Source organism: Zootermopsis nevadensis, unplaced genomic scaffold (genome assembly GCF_977971745.1).
Source record: "Zootermopsis nevadensis isolate Lab colony 2312 unplaced genomic scaffold, Znev_1.0 Znev_ptg000006l, whole genome shotgun sequence".
In the NCBI taxonomy this organism is placed as follows: domain Eukaryota; kingdom Metazoa; phylum Arthropoda; class Insecta; order Blattodea; family Termopsidae; genus Zootermopsis; species Zootermopsis nevadensis.
Window position 1 is genome coordinate 4,341,228 of NW_028259138.1, and position 16,668 is coordinate 4,357,895.

Here is a 16,668-nt window from a genome sequence, read left to right on the forward strand (position 1 = left end):
AGGCGTAATAGCTACTGTGTACCCACAAACCCACAATCTTCTCTGCATCAGATTTTAAAGACTCGATTACTGAACGTGGTATTTGTAAAATTTAAAATATTCTGTATCACTAAACAATAAATAGTCTCTTGTAACATTTAGGCTAAGAATACGGAAGCTCCGATAATCATATTTACGCCCATTGACAACTATATAGCGAAATTAAGGCAGAAATATGCTATATGCTGGCCTTTCTGACGATGGGCATCTGGGTTTTGGCGTCGTGTAGAGTCATTGGTAAATATGAAAGAGTTGATCAGCGAAACTCATATGGGAAAACACAAGAAATTGCCAGCCACATGCATTTACGTAATTTATGATATATAAGAACTGTATAATTTTGTTGTACTGATACCATGAAAAGGGCAAAAAATATTATCCATCTGTTAAAAAATTCAATCATACCATAGTAGCTATGAATTTTAAAACAGGTAGTGATAAAGGTCTGTACCACAGTATATGCAAATCTAAGGTTTCATAACTTCTTTTACATGAATGAATCAATTAAATAGTCTCAACTATATTCATTAATGAATATCACAACTTACATTATAGAAATAGATTCTTGTAAGTTTTTCAACTGATTTACATCTAAAGGTACTCAAGTAATCACTAAAACTGAGGAATGTAATTATGTATTTTATTTACCATGTAATAAATTAACTACAAGAGTATTAGCAAAGGCAGAACAAACAGATTTTTCAGTAATTTCATTTAGATGTGGGTAGTTCACTGAATGTGTTTCTACATTTCCTAGTACACAGGGAATAAGTATGACCTAGTTAAACAAATTCCTAGACTTAATACCAATGTGTCGAAATTTATTTCCCCCTGCCGTTCTTAAAAAAGCTTCTTCTATTTGCTGTATGTAAGTAAACAGAACGTTTCTTGCTCCTTCTACATACGAAGTTACATTACCCTCTTTTAATATTTATTTTAAATTATAAGAATTAGATAAAGCGCGTACAAAATGAAGTCACAAATAGTTCATGACTAAGCATCATTCCCTTAGGAGGATTTAGCGAAAGCATGTGCATCGTACGGGTAAATTTCGCGACTGAAAATCCCTCACTGCAACTACCAACAGTCGCAGCCTGATTGTACGCAACACATAGTCAGCCATTTTAAGAAAATGGAGTGGCCACGAAATCTCAGTCGGTATTGCAGCCGGTAACTAGGTCGACAGTTTCTCCTTTCTTGTCAAAACAATTTCCCGCCTATTACCGAACCGAAGACTCGCTATCTTGTTTGCTATTCTGCGCCAGATGATTCCACGGAAGACTCTATATTTATTTACGCTCCATTTTAATATTATACCGTACCAGGCGACTGGTTCTCATTGCGAGTATAACACCGCCAGCCAATCACTGAAGACTGAGTCGAGTATCCTGACACTTTTAGTGCAGACAGACAAGAAAAAGTCACGTAGCCTGACTGCCCTCGAAGCTGCAAACTGCTACATTATTGCCCCTGTAGGACGTCGACCCTTCCTCTGCCATCCTCCTGGAGTCCATCAACAGCCACTTGGACGAAGAAATTCGATATGGGGTAACATTGGACTAATGCCGAGTTTGGGTTCGAACCGGGTGTTCTTGATTGCTTGAGCTCTGGACTGGAATATGTTAGATTGTCAAGAACTCTGCTCCATGGAGATCGGCCACGGTAGAAAATACAGGGGAGTAAAACGAAACAGCTGGCAGGCACCAGAAATCATGACTGCCTTATTTATGGCAAGAAAAGACCATGGCTTACCTCCTCCATTAGGTACTAAATCTCTTATTGCGGAAGCCAAGGCCTATTCAAAAATTCCTTCCGCTTCTTGTTCTATCCGTTTTCATTGCACGAGTTCTCACTCACTTAAATCAGAAGCTGATATCATGATTCAAGGGAAAAGATTATTAATGTTTAAATATGACAAAGTTAATTAACATAATTACATCTTTTGAATAAAGTGCACGCAAGTATTTAAAGACGCAAGAAAAGAAACGAGAATTACGAATATAAATACGACGTTAAAAGCCTCAGCAAAGCAGTGGTTCGTACACTAGCAAAGAACGCCTGAGAACGCGACACGGATCTTCTGGCGGTAAAAGCCCCCGGGGGTGGGGCAGACGCCAAAGGACGTCAGACAATACGAAGGAACAGTCTTAATTCTTGAAAGAAGTTCAGGCCAAGAGATAAATCTACGACGCTATGATCATGTAAACTGAATCCTGAGACGCTAATGGTCGCTCAGCTAGTCAATTATCCGTCCTCTTAAACGCAAAAACCGAAATTGATCACAGTCTTAAAAAGAGGCCGTCATTGTTCCCTGTCTTCAGCCAGATAAATCCAGTCCAGACCTTACTCTTGTAAGATCCATTTTAATATTATATTCATATCTGTGCCTACGTGTCGAGTTACCTCGCCCCTTCAGGCTTAACACCAAAATGCTGTACAAATATCTCGCCTTGCTCACGCATGCTACATGACCTAACCATTTCAGTAACATTGAATTAATCGTTCTAATATAACAATTTCAACAGTAAAATCCAATAAGTTCTTTGTTGTGAATTTTTCTCCATTTGTCTCTGTCCTTCACTTACTTTCTCCCTTTGGGTGATGACGTTTGACTTCGAATTCCCTTTCAAGAGGAGCGTAACTCTAGCAATAAATTTCCGTGTTCGTTCATCTGTCAAAACCCTAATCACGCATGCGCCTTGCGAACAAACTTCGACGATGTTTGCATAGGCCTCGTGTGCCAGTTACATTCCCACTTTCTGTCGATAGTTATCATCGATTTTATATGCAAGCCAGTATAAGACGACTTACAGAATGAAAGAAAGTGTTTTACTCAGACGCACTAATCAAACTAAACCCTTCAATGTTCCTAAAACGGCTTATCAACGTAAATGAAAATTATCTGTTATCTTTCAATGAACTGCATTTCAAGAACGCGTTATGGGCTGATGGTCTCTGTCTGTCTGTCCAGTCGATTCAACTCGAGAACCAGTGGACGGACTTGTTTGAAATTTGATGTGGGGGTTGGCTATTCTGCAAGATTCCAAAATCGTACTTTTGAATTTCCTACGAACGGTGAGAACAAGATGGCGTTTGAGGAAAGCAGTGAGGCAGACGCTGATTTGGTGCTATCTGGTGACCAAAGTGGGAAGTATCGAAATAAGACGGCTTTAATACATCCAAATGCACGCTGCAAAGAACGCGTCACGGAAAACACTTTCCGAGCTTGGTCGATATATTGCTTGGCGCACGATCATTAAATTTCGTTGAGGAGGGCGTCAGAATGCAAAACTGCACAGGAAAATTACGACGTCCGATGCTCTCCGACAAAAGGCACAAAGGGAGTTGATCGTGCTCTTGATATTTGTATTTCCCAGCTTTGAAACCCCAATATAATCCAAACAAAATGAGAATTTTTGCAAATGGATGTTTTCAATAGGCCCCAGAGAAGAGACGAAACATCGGACTTTGGTGGTTCTGGTCCCGTTAAACCCAAGCCACGTTTTAACGGGTCTTTGTCTTAGGGCTCATTCTTTCGGGTCAATTCCGGATTGGAACGGGTCAGGGCCCCTACGACTTGTTATTGAAAACGAAACAACGAGATACAAAAACTTCGAGCCCAAATTACCACGTGAAGTAAAAGTTCTCTTCACGCAAATCTAAGACTCGAGTTCAAGCCACTTAAGACGGAGGCGACACGTCCTACCGAAACGTCGGTAACCACCTGCAAGATTACACATCGTAAGCCAATAGATGATATTTTCATCGCTGTCAAAATCTCGCGTTTCACGTGTTCCTATCTTCTAATTCATACAATTATCGCATGTACAGAACTTGAAAGCAATTTAGGGTCATCCTTTACAGATTCTCGAGGCTGGCACGTGAAATGAAAATACGAAACTGGAGTGAACAGAAGTTGCGTAATTGCCTTCGACTTATCGGTCTAATTAAATGGACTTGGAAAACGGGGAAGCGTCTGATCAAATTGGACGTGTGACTGAGGTGAAGGCGGACGGAACATTTTTTTCTCTGAAATCTAAACTTCTATATATTTTCGCTAGGAAAGTTTTAAGGAACAGCTTTATTCGTGAAAGAAACAATTCTTGCCCTTAGAACTTGTATCTCAGTAACTGGTTCTTTTGAAAAGAATGCGTTACACGTGGCAGGCTGTAAATAAGTTACGTTCGATCATTAATCAACTGCTGAACATATGAAAAAACATTTTCTTCAAAAGGAAATTAATTTGGGTAATGTTTTTCTATGCTATAAAACTATTAATTTAGCGGTGACCAGACGAATGCACACATGGACGAATGGCCATATTCACAATACTATAAGTAATCAGAAGCGTAATTTTCGTGTGCGGTTTTGTCATGGAACCGTATGAACGGGTCCCCGACAGCCTGAAGAGGATGGAAGGACCCTGTTCATAATATAAGGACCTGTCGTCATACAGAACACTAATAATAATAATAATTATTTTGCAGAACATTTTTGAGAAGGCCTATTTTCAATCGCTTGTAAAATGCTCCGCTACAAAACTGGAGCCCCTAAACAGGCCTTACGATGTTTTTGAATGCTGGATACCATTTTCCGTGTTCAAAGCGGAAGGAAAGCACAAACAGTCTTGAGTGCTTTACAGTAAAAATGCATCTTTCTCAACTTGAAACTGATGCAGTCAGTCACAGCGACTTGTTTAGTCAGAAGTAATCCGGGGAGGCTTGATCACAAATTACTTAAAAGCACGTTACTAAAACCTACGTTTATCCCAGCCGCACGCCATCGTCTGTTCACTTCCCTCGATCGAGCAATTCTTGCTGTTTGTTCTGAATCCCTTTGCTCGATGCTGAGCGTGAATTTGAGTAAGCGAGAATAAATATCAAATCTCAACGCGAAGACGAGATTTTCCTCGCTGTCTGTCGGTAAAAGTGCCACCTCCGTGAACGACTGTCCACTGTTTTGGGATTTTTGTCTCTTTGTTCGAAGAATCCCAGTCGATTGCTGACAGGCACAAAGCATAGCGCTTCAACGTGGAAAAAGGATAAGTTATTGGCAGCGCGTTCTTTTATGTCTGTCTGTCTGTCGTACGTGATGTTCCGAAAAAAAGGAAAGCGATGTTTGTGTCCCTGAGGTAACCAGTGGGTAAGATGGGCCGCTGTCCAGGCCCCCCCCCCCCCCCCAATTTAAGAGCCCCAACTGGACGATAATTTTGAAAGTCTTAAACGGGTACCTCATTTTGAAAATATGATTCTCTGAAAGGTCTTTGTTACATTTGGCATATTAAGAATCTGTTGGAGTGAAAATCGTTCTTCATGCACTTTTATGTGTGAGGTCCGCCGGACGTTCTTCGGGTATTTTGCAACGCTTCATCAGGTTATGAGGTTCTGTAATCTTGAATAGGGTACTGACACGACACGATAACCCACTGGCCTCAGGGGTGCAGATTCCGATGTCAGAGAGAGGTTACATACAATCATAACATTTGCAATTTGAAAATTCTTTGAGCGCAAGTAGGACCACGGACCTCTGACTCACGCATTGCCTGAGCCTGATTGTCACAAAATATCTCCGAGCTCTGTTGCAGTTACAAAGAAATCTCGTTGGAATCCAGAAATCTGAGTAGGGGTGTCGGAGGCTAAGGTAACAGAGCACATGGCGCCTTCGTCCCCCTTGACCTCTTCGTGTGACGTAGCCCAAGGTCGCTTTAAACTTGCACCCAGTTCAATTCCTGCACTGTACACAGCACAATGATTTTTACAGGACGCCTTACAGGTGGTTGAATTGCCTGCCTTCATCTCATGCTCAACCTAATCAGACGAGCGAAGAGCCGAGATCGATATACCTGCGCATGCGCCAACTAATCGATGGCAGGAACCATTTCTTCCTGGAGAAGATTCACCACGAAAAAGAACTGCTAATTCACAAAGAACCTGATTTCTTAACATTAAAATACATTGTACCTTCTCTTTACAAACCGTTTCACCAGAATTGTGGTTATTTATTTTTTAATGGAACCATGAGACGGTCTAAAGGCGACTTCAATTTCGACAAGGAAAGATCTCCAACCGTTCAGCTTTTCGATTTTTTAATCTGGATTTCTTTACTTCACGTAACGAAACTGATACGTCTGACGGCGTAGTTAATGTTCCAGAATCCTCTAACATGGACCTGAATATTGACATAGAACTTCACTCACCATAACGGTGGCACCAATAAGATTTTATGATAACTGTCTAGCATACCTTTGGACATCCGCTGTAGGCGTGGACGGTTATTGCCAGATCCGCTTCAGGTGAATCATGGAACTAAATTCCTTTTGAAAATTTCTATAAATTGCTCTGCGTCTCTTGCAAACGGCCTAACGTCTACGTTTCAACATATTATAAGCTCTAGCAAAATGTATTAATACAGAAGATTGCTGTCTCTCTGGGTTGTTGCGCCGTGTAGTCTGGTAGATTACCACCAACGTTTCAGAGGTCCTTGCTGTCTCCGTCATCAGGGCGATGAATGTGCCAACCGGAATAGCCTAATCCTAGTCAATGAGAGCAAATCAGGCGTCGTTGGAGAACAATAGGAGAGCGTGGGCGTTTCTAGCGGTGTAGATTTATCGCCCTGATGATGGAGGCAGCAAGGACCTCTGAAACGTCGGTGGAAATCTACCAGACTATAAGGCGTAACAACCCAGAAGACAGCAATCTTCAGACTCACTGCTCTGAATACCTCAAATTTTACATAATTAATACAGTTTCTTTGTTTAAGTGTATCTCATTACTGATTTGTCTTTAGCCCAATGATACAAATTTCTGTATGTAACTAGAATTTACGCAGAGAGCAAATAAACACAAACATTTTTACAAAGATTTACATTGCATTTCCTTGTGTCAGTTTGAATGTATTCCACCAACAGGCTTAAATTCCCATTGTACGTGCATGCAGTGGCGAAGCGTGGCCTTTTTTTTAAGAGTGTCAGCCATGGTGTAGTGTTTCTACTTATTTTTGTACAGAGTATACCTGTATTAGATGCACGTGAATAGTAGGCAGTTCTTATGGATCACCCAGTGCTCTGTTTCCATGTGAAATAAAGTTAGTTTCCTTGCTCGCCTACCCAATGGCCGCTCGTGAGTCTGAGGAGTGGCAGTTCTGCACAAGGGGGAAACTCAGAATAGGTTTTCAACACATGACAATATAAGTAAATGAAAAGTAAATTTACATCGTTGATGTTTTAGCTATTTCTAAGTCTGGAAGAGGGTGGCCATAATTTTTTACATCAATTTTCTCACTCAAAGAATTTAGAAAAACTAATGTCATGTATATATGATACACTTCCTTTACTCATTGTCATTATCAGACAAAAAATAGTCACCACACAGAAATACTGAACACTCATTAACAATAACCACGAAACAGATTGCGATACAGAACAGTCTAAAACACGTGATAACGGGCAATCGTGTTTACTATGAGCCAGCTGTAGGGACTGCAGTCCTGATGCGCGCTGTACCAGTGAACTGCCCCTCACTCCCCCTCACACAGCGCTCTCAACTTTTGACCGGCCAGCCGCGCTGAAATCCTTGCAGCCAGATGATAGCCCCGTTCTGCTTTGCACTCCTCGCCCGCGGACTTACTGTCAGTTCAGCCGATTGGTTGATAATGACAACGTAAGGGGCAATATTAAAATGATATAGACGAAATAAAGTGTTACAAATTATATTATTTAGTGTTCTGTCTGATGACAGGTCCATATGAACAGGATCCTTCCATCCTTTTCTCCGACTGTGACCTGTTCATAAACGTTCTTGGCAGATGATGCACAAGTGGTTTGCCATTGCCTTCTTCTGTGTGTGAATGGAGTAATTGTTGGGATGCCACGGAGAAACCGGGGAAGCCCCCGGAGTAAAACTCCGTGTTGCCTAGACCACGGCCTTGCCCAACACAAAATAAATATTTCAACTCTGCAGCTCTTATGGATGGGCCGCCACTGCCTACAATGTAATACTTAATACTTTCCTTACATGCATTTGTCATTTCCCTGAGTTTTCCTACTAACTGTGAGAATCTACCTGTATCTTTGAAGTCCCACCCGTGGCTCAGTTTACGAAAAAGGTAAAGACGGTAGAGTTATTCATGTACTTTATTGATGACTAAGGTATGAAAACATATCCATGTGCTTTAACTAATCAACCTATGATCAGATATGACAAAATGGAACTATAGATCCATACATTTTTACTATTGGCACTAAATAAGGGGCGAGTGATTACCTTCAAGCCCTCAAACTCAACCAAGACACTTGTTGGAAACAAAACACACTTATGTACTTCACAAATTCCTAGCATGTACAAGTTTCCTGGACAAGGTTAGTATATTATCCTTTGGTAACAAATAGTGATTCGATTAGCAGCAAATGTAATATAACAAAAAATATACCTGCCACTATGTAGGAATGTCTTTGACAAAAAACAAAAAAATTCTCTACATCTAAATTCACGTATGTTAGTCACTTAGATCTGCTCGTGACAGTTCCAAGCACAGCATTCCGAAGGTGGGCTATTTATAATAAAGCAATTGCAACTTACACTCTTGTTCGACCTGCAAGTAACCTGTTGATTAGTAAGATTATTTTGAACTATCAGTAAAATATGCAACTGAAAATAACAATAATGACAGTTGCTAAACCCATCTTAAAATTAAATAACATATCCCATACCAATGAAACAGTTATAAAAGGTTTTGAAAGTAATAAACAGAATGAAATTGTTAAACCAAAAAGACGTCACTGCCACTGTTTCGCTTGTTTGAAGCGAGAAGATTTTATTGCATTTAGGCGCTGAGAAACTTCATGTCATTCATCAAGAGATGCTCATCATTGTATTACACAAGAGTGTGACTGCCCCTTGCCTCAAATGCACAATTACTATTCCTATCCTGGACAATATTCCTGTACAAAACAAACGTGCACGAGTAGGTATTCATTTGCATTCTGAGCAGAAAACGTCTTATTCATGGTGGGACAATAGTTCCTTTAATCTGGGTATGCAATAATACTTCTGCAGACTCTTCTGATAATAGCAAGACTTACATATATCACGAGAATATGAGCACCCCTCACATGTATTGACTCGGATTATTCGATTAATGAAAAGATTTAATGTCACTGAAATACAGAGTAGTCATTAAAGAGATTATGCAGGTAAAAAATCATTTATTATATACATCTCCTAAATGTGGCTCCTATCTACCATGTGTAAGTAGATGTTTCTTCAAAGCACCCTTCTGAACAAACGATTTTTTACAGATGTCACAAGAATATGGCCTTTCTCCACTGTGTGTACGCTGATGTCTCTTCAGATGACCCTGTTGAATGAATGACTTCTTACACACATCACAGGAATATGGCCGTTCTCCACTGTGCGTACGGTGATGTATCTTCAAAGTACTTCTATGGTTGAATGACTTATTACACACATCACAGGAATATGGCCGTTTCCACTGTGCGTACGCTGATGTTTCTTCAAATTATTTCTATGGTTGAATGACTTATTACACACATCACAGGAATATGGCCTTTCTCCACTGTGTGTACGCTGATGTGTCTTCAGATTACTCTGTTGATTGAATGATTTGTTACATACATCACAGGAGAATGGCCGTTCTCCACTGTGTGTACGCTGATGTATCTTCAGACTACTCTGTTGATTGAATGAATTGTTACATTCATCACAGGAATATTGCCGTTCTCCAATGTGCGTACGCTGATGTGTCTTCAGATGACTCTGTTGAATGAAGGACTTGTTACACACATCACAGGAATACTGCCGTTCTCCACTGTGTATACGCTGATGTGTCTTCAGATTACTCTGTTGATTGAATGATTTGTTACATATATCACAGGAGAATGGCCGTTCTCCACTGTGCGTACGCTGATGTTTCTTCAAATTACTCTGATGATTGAATGATTTGTTACATATATCACAGGAGAATGACCATTCTCCACTGTGTATACGCTGATGTATCTTCAGACTACTCTGTTGATTGAATGACTTGTTACACACATCACAGGAATACTGCCGTTCTCCACTGTGTGTACGCTGATGTGTCTTCAGATGACCCTGTTGAATGAATGACTTGTTACACACATCACAGGAATATGGCCTTTCTCCACTGTGTGTACGCTGATGTGTCTTCAGATTACTCTGTTGATTGAATGACTTGTTACACACATCACAGGAATACGGTCGATCACCATCATGTAACAAGTTCTGTTCATTCGGAGGACCCTAGCAGACAAATTGAAAAAATATTACGGTAAATCTTATTAGGAAGAAGAATGAAACTGAAAACAAGATATAAAAATGCTCAATAAATATTTTCAGAACAGATTTATTTTCTCAGTGGGATAGAATTATATTTCATATTTCATTTAGTTCCTGGCTACCTGAGACAAGACTGCAATTTTATACACAGCAAACAAACTCTTGACTGACAGCAAGCTGCAATGCAAAAGAGTTACATATTCACATTCCATAACACGATGTGCAAGTTCAAGTTTGCTTCACCCAACCAGACTCACTGTTAGAAAACCCGAATAAAATTGCTTAGCCTGATGGGGAGAGAAAAAAGAGAAAATAACCAATCTATTTATTGGTATCTAAAGAATCAAAAAGCAGAGATACACAGATGTCATCATAATAGTGACATATAATTTTATGCATTATAATGAATCTTCTGATAAAAATCTTTGAAACAATATTGTTAACCATTAACTGGGTTCAATCTACAGTACAGATATGAGTGAAAGGAGAATCTAAAATAAATAAACCCCAAGTTCACTCACACCCAACTAAATCAATGACTTTCTATTACAACTTGCATCATCTACTTATTAACCTCTTGTAATTCTTGCATCTCTTTATCCTGAGAACAGAATCTCATAAACACTGAACAGGTCTGCTTGGCAAACTAAAGCAAATGAGGACAAGTGGAACCATTCTGACACATTCACAGCAATTTGGCCTTTGTGAATGATGCCAGTGTCATCAGAGGTGTTTGGGGTAAGAGACCTTGGTTGAGTAGGGTGTCTGGCCTCTGTTTGGATGGCTGATGATGTCAATATGAATAACAACTTTGTCATTGCATAGCTAAATGATGACTGTCCACCACTACAACAAAGTCACTTTCACAAGCAAAACCACCTGTAGGCATTAACGTAAGTACCAAATGTTGCCAATATGACACTGAGCAAAACTGAAATGTCTCTTCAAACAGAAAAATTCCGTAACATAAAAAATCTTGAAAATCCAATTAGCTGTTTGCTCTCAAGTTCTTACAAATGGATAGAGGAATAGGTATAGTGAAGATAACAGGTATATTGTTGTAGCTCTTAGTTTCAAACCTGCTTAAAAATAAATCAGAGAAAAGGACATATTATGCAGGACCTATGTCACTACATCACAGAATGTCTTCTGGCTGTGGATTAAAGACTGTGATACCACCAATAAGGTAAGTGGATGCCCATCCAGTTTTGCGATTAAACATGTAACTAACTATACGCAAAATAAAGAATAGCTGTTTACACAAAGAGTAGGCAAATTTATAACAAGGGATGTACATATTTGTATAGCAGGAAGAGTAACGATCCATTAACATAGGTATTGCACATGAAGTAATGTGAAATTACAAAAGTGGCTAAGGACAGCATTATAGTACACTTAGATCAAAAGTCAATCATAATACATGAGTAACTTGGTTCACACAATGTAGGAGAGAAGAAAAATATGTTCAAGGAAACAATAAGCAATTAAAGAGTCAGCAAAAGTTGCTGATGCTTCCAGTACATTAAAAGGGGTAGAAAGATGCAGTTTTATATTTAAAAGATTCTTGTACCGTTATATGCCCAAAGACAGAGCAAAAAATTCTTAATAAGTAATTTATGTAATTAACACTTTAAATGTATACATCTTCATTGATTAATTTGTATTAGACATACCTGGAACATGGTTTAAGAAATCATTTTGTTTTAATGTGTATTTCTGATGATGAAAGCTACATTTTTATAATGCCAGCCAAATGCTTGGTCACAGCCCAAACTTCTTACAAGGGAATGATAATTTGTTGTCTGGTCACATCTGTCATGCCCTTTATATGACAATGACAGATGAGTATGGAACAGTGGCGAAATGATGATTTGGAGGGGAAGGCAAATAACTTTGAGAGAAACTGCTCCAGTGCCACTTTGCCCACCACAAATGTTCAGGATGAACTGACATGTGACTGGTATGAGAGCCAAGACAATAAAGTTTTTTTAATGATAAAACTTTGCACATTCTCTGGATTATAGCAAATTCTTAATCCACTTTCAAAGCAATAGCATAAAATAAGTGTAGATATGCAATGTGTACACCAAACTAGACGTCTGTTTTCAGATCACATCATGTATTGAAACCTTATTAAAGAAATATAAAAAGGGTAAGGGTTATTGTTTTCAGTGGTCTGGCTAGTAGTGTGCCAACGTTCCACTGAAATTTGAGGAATACGTGATGTTTTCTTGTGTTGTTTCCATACAAGCTTTACTGTTTGCTTGGATATGGCTTTATTAATTATGCAGCTTGACTGCTACACCATTTGATAACGTTTTCATGCACTAGAGGAGCAGAATGATTTATCACTGGACCAGAGGTTCCAGTCTACGCATTCATGCTTGATTCAGAGCGAAGAAAAAAAGAGAATTTGCCCTTTAAGCACAGAACGACTGTGACTCAGTTGAGCTGTGTTGTGTGCAGGTACTTCTCCTTTCATGCAAGATTCTTGTAATGATGGCAAATTAGTCCCTTTGCTTTAAGAATATTATTTTTGGCATCCTTATACTTTTTGGTACTTAACAGTGAGTTTGTGGTAAGTAGATAAAATTTTTACTAAAGATATTTTTATAAGAAACTGTTGTTAAAGGAAAATGAAAATAATACAATATGGGAGACTCAGCCCACCGTCACCCAGCCTTAAAAATGTATGTAAGAACAAGTAAAGAAATGCACTCCAGGAATTTGTATATTTTGCTGTATTACCCATGGTTAATGGCTTGGAATAATCTGAAAAAACTGCCTAGATGGCCATGCTTGCTGCTTGAAGAAAGGCTAAATATTTCTATTTGAGGGGCCTCTCCTAACCTCATAACTTCACCAAAATTGAAAAATATAATGAAGAAATGTTTAGATGATTGAAAGTGTTGCCATTTAGAGGTTAGTGTCAATCTGAATAACTCCTTTATAGAGGCAACTATGTAGAATCTTTGCAACTGCTAGAAGATTATGATCCTCTCGAGAGTGACCACTTAGAGGCAACCACTGTTTTCAAGGGCACATCTTCGTTCTTTCAGAATGATTTCATTAAAGCCGTCCATGAAGTGATACTAGATGGCATTTTATGGCAGATATAAGAACCACTTAATAAAGGATGAAACTTTAGATATTATTTTCATATTGATGTACATTCATGATGGTAAGAGGTTTTTCTGCTAAAACACTTTCTTTATCTGGTTTTTAAATGCTGACATTTTGCTTCATATATTACAAACAGTAGGTGTGAATTTAGATTACATCCACAAAATAGGAGTATTTCAGTCACCTACAATATGGTCATGACAAAGTGTTCTCACGTCTGTGACCCAACTCAAAGAACTGAAGAGGGTAAAATTTCACATGGGATATTTTGTAGGGGAAAAGTGCAGAATACTTTTTCACAAAATTATTGAGAACCAAATCGGTCATCTGTAAATTTCTCTCTGAAGCAGTGAAATATATAATCTTCTAGTTTACTAAATATGTAGATGAAATTATCCAATGGCAGTAGCTTGAGTGGCAGTCACTTTGACACTATACGAACTAACATTGCAGTAATACAGGGAGATTAGCGTGGCCCCTGCACAAGGATTACATGGAAGATCGTGAAGCGTTTCGTAATTTTAATGTATTGTTAAAACTAATATCTCACTGTTTACAGTGGGCGTTATAGTTTATCATATAACAACAAATGTAACTTGACTACAGATCATAATTGATTTTGTTAGGTGAATGTTATTTGCAGAAAGTTTAAAATACTGACCAATGAATTTTAGCCTGAGTGACATACTAGTACAGTATTGCCCAAAATAGGGTCTCCTTTCTGATTCATGACTTACAATATTCCTCAGTCCTGGGAAATTTCAGGATAACAATTTAAATTAGGCCACACCTGCTGCCTCCCACATCCCTTCAGATTCATCCTGCCACATCACTGAATCCAGATATGTTTTCCTCAGAAATTTACACGCCTGCACAAATTAACTGAACTTCCAGATTATTGAGTATTTAGAATTGCCGCATTTCCACACTGGTCAGTTTTGGCCTCACTATTAACTGTACTTCAACGTTTGACACTGCACAGCAGCTTTTATGTTTACCTTTTCATTTCAGGAGACAGGCATACATAGAGAAGATAAGTTTGCCGATGTCGACACATTTCCTACATTAATTAGTTTGTATCTACTGAAGCAAATGTAGTTCTAGCATTAAATTTAAAGTCTCTTATATTTGTCACCAGTTCTTGCTGTCTTTGTGTTGAATTCAACACCACACTTATTTTGAACATTGTCTATTGCCTGACATATATTTCATACACATATATACATTTGAATGTTAGTTCTACTCATTTCTTGTGATGACTGGGTATTGGTTGCAGTAGTTGGGATCCAAAATACCTTAGGATCGTACCACGAACCCTTTCAATACCAAAATACCTTTTAATATTAAACTTGTATCTTAACTAACAGACTATTCTAGAATTCTAAGATAGGGTGCAGCATTGAGGTTCAAAACACAGTATTTGTCTTAATTAAGAGTTATTAACCTTCACCAGCCGTGTGTTATTGAATATGTGTGGTCTAACTGGCCATATGTCAGAGCAGCTTGCCATAAATTATTAAACACCAGAGTCAATGTTCAGGAGTAGAGACATAAAATTAAACAACAAGTTAAGACTACACAGATGTTATATTCTCTCTGTGCTTTTATACGGCGCTGAATCGTATACGTTGACCGAAGCTTCTTCAAAAATTTGGAGGCCTTCGAAATGTGGTTGTACTGACGTATTCTCAGAATTTCCTGGATTGACCGCGTAACCAACAAAAGAGTTCTCGAGAAACTCTACAAAGAGGTGAAGGTTGTTAAAACCATAAAAGAGAGAAAGTTGGAATATTTCGGTCATATCATGAGTAATAGTGACAGATCCGGGCTGTTTCAGCTGATAATCCAGGGAAAAGTATTCGGAATGAGGGGACCTGGCAGGCTAAGAATCTCCTGGCTTCAGAACCAAAAAACTTGGTTCTCGATGTCCACTGGAGGGCTGTTTCAAGTAGCAGCCAGCTGCTATGCTGATCACCAACATCCAGAACGGATAGGCACTTTAAGAAGAAGAAGAAGAGTCAATGATTGGCCTGCAGTAATGTAGTATGGGAGGTTTAAATATCTTATTCCCAAATGGTAAAGGTTAAAAGTTTCTTTCAGTGTTGGATTAGATTTGTAGTGCAGTGTCATCATAGACTCGATATAAGAATTTGACCTTGTAAATCCATGGCTGTTATATTTGACATGGCCAGGCCTCATGACATTTTAAAAAACATTTTGTGTAACTTTGTGCGCTTATTGAGAGACAGAATATGGGACTTAGTAAGAAAGAAAACAGGTCGCTGGTAATTTCCAATGTACTGAAAAGTAGTGGGAAAGGAAAGTACACACACAAGCATGTACTCAGGGGGCTAGAAGATATGCAAATGATAAAAGATCGCCATGTGGAAATATGAGGATGTCAGGGAATACGGAATATAGGACTTGAGTTGTGTGTAACAAAGAAGAGGCTATTCATTATTTATTTTCTAAATATAATTTATATCATTTGATTAAATGAATTAATTTCCGTGATGCCACTGATAATGACCTCTTGAGGTTGAAACATGTATGGCAATAGTATCTTTTTTATGATGTTAATAGTTGTTTGTTTGCTTATTTTATATTCTAATCACTATTTGTTACCAAAGAATAATATACTAACTTTGTCCAAAAAACTTCAGATGATACATGCTAGGAATTTGTGAAGTACATAAGTGTTTTGTTTCCAACAATTGTCTTGGTTGAGTTTGAGGGCTTGAAGGTAATCACTCACCCCCATGTAGTGCCAATAGTAAAAATGTATGGAACTATATATAACTCCACCGTCTTCACCTTTTTCGTAAACTGAGCCATGGGTGGGACTTCAAAGATACAGGTTGATTCTGACAGTTAGTAGGAAAAGTCAGGGAAATGACAAATGCATATAAGGAAAGTATTAAGTATTACTGTGTAGGCTTGAGAATTCATTCCTGCATCGTAATCGTCGCAGGTCGATTGTGATGCCTTTAAGGACTATATATGCTAGTTATGCTGTGCCCAGGTGTTGATCAACACTGCTTCAGGCTCATTCAGACTCTGCAGAAAAGGCAAGAAGTAATTTTAGTCTGTGGATATATTACCCCTACAGGAACAAAAATCAAATTTTTATAATGCTGTTTCTCCTGTGGGGTGGTTAGCAGTGACTTTGAAGAAACCATGTCACTTCACAGTC

General features: G+C 38.7%; 1 protein-coding gene and 1 non-coding gene across 2 annotated transcripts; one reads left to right on the forward strand and one right to left on the reverse strand.

The window, feature by feature from the left end:
* Positions 1–8,154: 8,154 nt before the first annotated feature.
* LOC147874715 (uncharacterized) lies at positions 8,155–11,170 on the reverse strand. The gene is made up of 3 exons (XM_087343817.1): positions 11,034–11,170; positions 10,475–10,529; positions 8,155–10,316 (listed from the first exon to the last, which is right to left on the reverse strand). The coding sequence occupies exons 1-3, from the start codon at positions 11,168–11,170 to the stop codon at positions 9,468–9,470; spliced, it is 1,041 nt and encodes a 346-aa protein (XP_087199943.1). The 3' UTR covers positions 8,155–9,467.
* Positions 11,171–13,892: 2,722 nt separating this feature from the next.
* On the forward strand, positions 13,893–13,998 carry LOC147874716 (U6 spliceosomal RNA). Its single transcript, XR_015533867.1, has one exon. It is a non-coding gene; the product is annotated as a U6 spliceosomal RNA (small nuclear RNA).
* Positions 13,999–16,668: the final 2,670 nt, after the last annotated feature.